The 5,727-nt window shown below is 34.8% G+C and overlaps 1 protein-coding gene across 1 annotated transcript; it reads left to right on the top strand.

Moving 5' to 3' along the window:
- The first annotated feature begins 1,348 nt into the window (after nt 1–1,348).
- On the top strand, nt 1,349–4,022 carry LOC128245888 (uncharacterized). The gene is made up of 4 exons (XM_052964108.1): nt 1,349–1,424; nt 1,900–1,976; nt 2,997–3,141; nt 3,856–4,022. The coding sequence occupies exons 1-4, from the start codon at nt 1,349–1,351 to the stop codon at nt 4,020–4,022; spliced, it is 465 nt and encodes a 154-aa protein (XP_052820068.1).
- The last annotated feature ends 1,705 nt before the right edge of the window (nt 4,023–5,727 follow it).

Here is a 5,727-nt window from a genome sequence, read left to right as displayed (position 1 = left end):
AGCATTGTTTCACGGATGCAGCATGAACTTTTTTTTGGCACCATTTGAAGAGAGAAATGATTTATTTGGATTTTAAATATTTCCACAAGGTTTCAATGGTGCTGCAGACGACGGTCCATAATGGTACTTGTTTCATCTTTGCCCTTTTGCATGAAAAAGATTTCCAGCATGGCCAAATATTTGTATCCACTTATCTGGGGAGGGGAGAATATAAGTATCTTCCACGGTCAAGGGGAAGTTTAATTCCTTCTCCAACTCTAGTTTAAAAAATAGGGTGAAATGTATTGTTTCGCTGGAAAACGTAGTGAAAAACATAATTCCTTACGGGTATTTCTTTTATCTTTAATGGCAATTGGTCAGATTATCATTTCCAGCATGACCAAATATTTTAATCTACTTATCTGGGGTGGGAGAAAAGCTTACCTGTAGCCTAATGTACTGATACAACGCCCGGACTGACCGTTTTTATACAGTGTTGATCTTTACGATAAACCTCTTTTGTTTCATAATTTTATCCTCGGAAATAACATTTCCAATAAATTCCCCATCCCTTCATTTTAATTATATCCATGAAGGGGGTTTTATTGCTCAAAACTTGTTTTATTTATAGCAATTTAAGTGTTCTTTAAACTCTTGAAGCTATTCTTCAAGACTGTCACGCGCTATTCTGATTGTGCCTGGACGTGAATTACTCGTATTTTATTGGCATTTATCTGTTATATTTTGGTAATTTTCATAATGATAATGTTCTGTTGAAATCGATTTTAAAGATGCGTTTTCTCGAATGCAATAATGACAAATTGTTCATTTCTAATATATTTCCTCTTTGTTTAAGTGAGGAACCGTCAACTGGTCATAATCTTTTAATATGTCCATGAAGTAATTTCCTATTTAAAGACATAAAGTGACGAAGGATTTAAGAATGTATTTGTTCATAAAATCAAGAGAAACTTTTCCATTTTCTTTCTATGATTTAAATGTAAAATTGCCGACTTGCAGGAATATTACCAAATAGTGTTTCCTATTGAATTGTTTACGGACATGCAAAGTGATATTCATATTATACATGTGTAATACAGAAAAATACGTGATGGTTATATTAAACCAGAAAAATGGCATTGCACTTGATAAAAAATGTAATGTACGAAATATCTTCTTTGTTGTGATCATGCTCGTAACAGGGTGCTTTTAATTAGGTGCTCCGTTACAAATGATTTTCTTCTAATGCAATATAGTCATACATCCTTATTAAAGACAAATATCTCCTTTTTTAGCTGTACTAGAATTTGGCGATTTTAAAGCGCACTGATGGCAGCATTGAAATTTATTCTATATAAAGACAACGTAAATGAGATTTCCAATTGAGAGCGAACGTCGCAAGACGACTTTAGGTCTAGAAAGCAATCTCTTTGTGGATGAATTACGTAAGTCAAGTATCAAGATGGCTATCTTCAATATAAACTGACCTATAAATTCTCTAAGCTAGGAAAGTTTCGTTTCTTCTGACTGTTTTGTGAGAAAATAATGCAATGACAAAGCAATATAATTAGTTTGCAGTTTCATCGTAACCGTTCCCCTTTGATAACATGCTATCGATTGTATTAGAACTATGCAGCTATAGCATGTCATACTTTCATGACTAAATGAGCATTGTCATGAAACTATTGTACATATTAAGAGGCATTGTCAAATGATGTTTTAGCATTAAATTGTTAATACTATAGCATGAAGAGGAGTAAATTATGTTTTAAAGTACTTTGTCAACACAAACACTGTATCAGAATTATACTCAGCACGTGCATAGCTTTACCTTAATGTTATAAGCTGATTTGATTAAGCTCGTATATGATTTAAGGTTATGGAAAGAAAATAAATCTAGTGTCCATTTTTAAAGCCTAGAGTGCCGGGGCCTGATTGTGCACGAGAGCGCCCATCAGATCGTCCATGAACGGCCAATGTGTCCGTCACCAGAGTCGGTTCGTCCTTTGCAGTGTTTAAGTTAATCAATATTTGCATGGCATATTTAAAGTGATATGAAATAAATCCAAATAAATGTAGGCAGCGTAGTATGTAAAACCCTTCATGTTTGATGTGACTGGTCATTTACTTTAGAGTTGAAATCAATATCGGAGGATTTAATTCCACTGCTTCTCGCATGAGTTGCTAGATTGACAAAAGCATGCAATATTTCATAAATGCTAGCGTTAATCGGGTGATTGTCTAAATAGACCAGAGCATTCAAGATCAGATTGATGCTAGCGTTTCTTGGATTAATTGCTAGATTGACCAGGACAAACTAGATAGCATGTATGCTAGCTCTTCATGAATTTATTGTGTAATTGACTAAAACGTTCAAGACCGCATGAATGTAACTACTGCTTGAATGAATTGTTAGATTAACAAGGCATTCAGATTGCATCAGTGCTTTTCTTATATGAATTGTGAGATTGACGCCGTATGCAAACTCGCAAGAATGCTAGCTTTTCTTGTATGAATTGTGAGGTTGATCAGGACATTCAATATGGCATGAATGTTTACGTTTTTTTGTATTCATTTCTAGAAATATAGTTCATATACTGTGCGATTATAGTAATCTTATTGTTTTGCAACGTATATTCATTTTTATGATGGTTTTTGAATTTGATCAGTATGGTAATAACTGTGAACATCTTAACTTTTAGAAAAATAAATTACACTCCTTAGTTCAAACTTGATTGGAATCACTTCTGATACAGCAAAACATATGTCAAAGTAATAGTTTGAAATGAAAACAGTAATAAATACGGAATATTGTTGTAAATTAAAGATTACATGCTTATCTTTATTTTCACACCTTTCTATTATTAAAATCATCGTAGAAAAGTATTATTATGTTTGATGCTGATTTATTTATTCAATTAAAAATCAATGACCATTCCTAAAACAAAATACGATGTTACAGCGAAATCAAGATACCTCTTCTATATCTATATATTTATATTTCATGTTTCTTTCAGAGTCTTATTGACTCTGCCACGTACAGCGGGCAGGTGTGCTCGGCAGACGGAGACTGTCCTGGCAGCATGTGCTGCGTATTTCACCCAGACAACCGGGGACAAGAGTCCACAGGGTACTGCCGAAACTTCAAACAGCTCAACGATACCTGAAATATAGTCGGTAAGGAATCAAGTCATTGAGAAAGAACGCTCAAAGGGCTGGATTTTATTGGCGAACCTCATTTTTCCAAATATTGTAAATAGTATTATACCTACGCTGTAAAACGTTGGTTTACACTCAGACAATTAAAAATTCACATTGAATAACTTCCCACCTTGGTGACAATAGTTAGATTCCCGGCCATGGTGCATGTGAGTTTAATTTGTGGTAACCAAACCGGACAAATGGGTTTCTTCCGGGTACTCCGGTTTCACCCACAACAAAATACCACACGCTCCCGTAACAACGTGCCAATTAGAGTGATTACTGTAATGTTTTAATAACTTGTCTCACAGTCGTTGTCATATAGATAAGTTTAAACTTTATTAAACATTTAATATATTTAACACTTATTTATCAACCAGTAAATGTTGAATGAATCAGTTGTTTATGTTAATATCTTATGAGAAATATTTCGCTGGTCATTTTGAATAAAGAGAGCAGCTGTAATGGTCATGTAGTACATCAGTTGATAACAGTTCTGAGGACAATTTACCTCTAATTTTAAACGGATCTTTGGCAACTTTTAACGTAAACGAGTATATTGAAACATAATGTTAGTTATAATTATATAAACGTTCCGTTTTGTAAAGCATGCTTCTTAAACCGATATCAAATACATTATTTTGTCTAAAATGCACTGTCGCCTTAAATCTGAAGATGTTGGGGGCGCGCTGCATGACTTTGGATGCCCGTGTGGTGAAGGCTTAGAGTGCCGCGGGCTGTCCATCCATCATTCCACTGTTAACGGACGTGGCCATATAGAAACACACTTAAACCCGGTCTGCCAGACACCCGTCACCACTACCGCTTCATCAGGAGGCTAGCTGCAATGTCCGAAGAGCGAGGATACCGTTCATCGACACTCTTTATTTGCAATATTTGAGAATAAAGTAAACCGTGGAACATGTTATAAAGTCACGTTACCTTCTCTCGGGGAAATACCCGTTCGCACTCCTGTCCTTTTGTACAGCGCACTTATGTATCAAAACAGTGTGTGTCTAACGTTTGCACCATCTGAGTGTTTTGCTTTATCGTAATATCAAAGCTCTCGTACCTCTACCCTCCCGTCCGGACGTATGGTGTATGCATGTCACGAAACTATGTGTGTCGAAATTCTCTTACATCATTTGGAAGATTGATTTGCTTCATATGGTCACAGTTGGTCCAGTAAACTCGGTATTGCCATCGTCCTTTAGCCCGCCTGTGTGGTCGTAGGACGTACGTACGTCATGAAACCATGACTCATATCATTAAACATTTGTTTCAAATGGTTTAGATGAGCTATCCAAAAAAGAAGTTCAATTGTGTGTATGTTTTTGCCACAAAACCCTGTGTTCCGAATTCCTCTTTCCATTTGGAGGACTGGCTGTAAACTTTCACATGGTCATTTGATCGTGAAGGGATGTTCTTGTGCTGTATCCATTTCATCGAGAACTATCGCATGTTTCTACCTCTAATAATTGAGCACGATGAAGACATTGACTTTGCATGTACTATTTAAAGTAGTTAATTCTTGTTGCTGTGTCAGTACGTCTTCATGTGTATGTATAATGATGTCCAATGAAAAGGCAGAATAATAATCAGGTATGGTAATACTTGTAAGTAAATAGCAGTAGGTCGTTATTGATTTTATCAGATAAACCGGTATATTTAAATAGTGTTGGTGGATAGTTTACACAATATATTGTAGACCACCAAAATGTGAAAGGTTGTTATAAGAACATTCACAAAAATGCTTATAAAACCGTGTCGCATTAAACCATTAACCATTTTAATACTTAAGTGAAACACTCAGTTCATACTTAACAACCTTTAACAATTACTTAGTAATATATAACCTCGCTTTAATATACAATTGAGGTAAATAGCATTCCAATACTATTAAACAAAGAGTCTAATGAGAGAGAATGTACGCATACACAGCTTGACGGTGGAAAGTGAATGTACTCTTAAATTGATATAATTATCGGCACAACACGCTGACGTTCAACTCTTTATATTGACAAGCCAGGAGAGACAGCGAACCTGAAAAACAATCGTATATTTTGTTGACAATAATCAAAAGTACCATGTACATACAAATAAAAACACTTTATGATGGTGACATTTTCTTTTCTTTAGAGCGTATTCAGGTTGAGTTATTTTATCGATCAATATGAACAAATACCAAACATAAACAAACGTATTTTCCATCGAAATGGTGTCCATATTAAACTAACCTACTATGTTAAACTCCATACGCCGGATAATTCCTTTTGCACTGAACCAATATTAGCCGGGAAGTTGTGTTAAATAGCGCATTTTGAAATGCTTTCATTTTAAAACGAGTTTAAAGCACTTTTTATTTGTTATCAGCTTTTTTCAAATAAAAGTGATTTATGATAAATGCAATAACCAAGCTCACTTTATACAACGTGTTTAAGTATAGTATATTTTTACTCGATTTTATAACCTAAATCTATATTAAACTTATATTATAAGTTCTTGCCATTTCTTTCAGAAAACAACTTCATGTATAGCACTCAAAAA

This window comes from Mya arenaria, chromosome 9 (assembly GCF_026914265.1).
Source record: "Mya arenaria isolate MELC-2E11 chromosome 9, ASM2691426v1".
Lineage (NCBI taxonomy): Eukaryota > Metazoa > Mollusca > Bivalvia > Myida > Myidae > Mya > Mya arenaria.
This window is presented reverse-complemented; position numbering and strand designations above follow the sequence as displayed.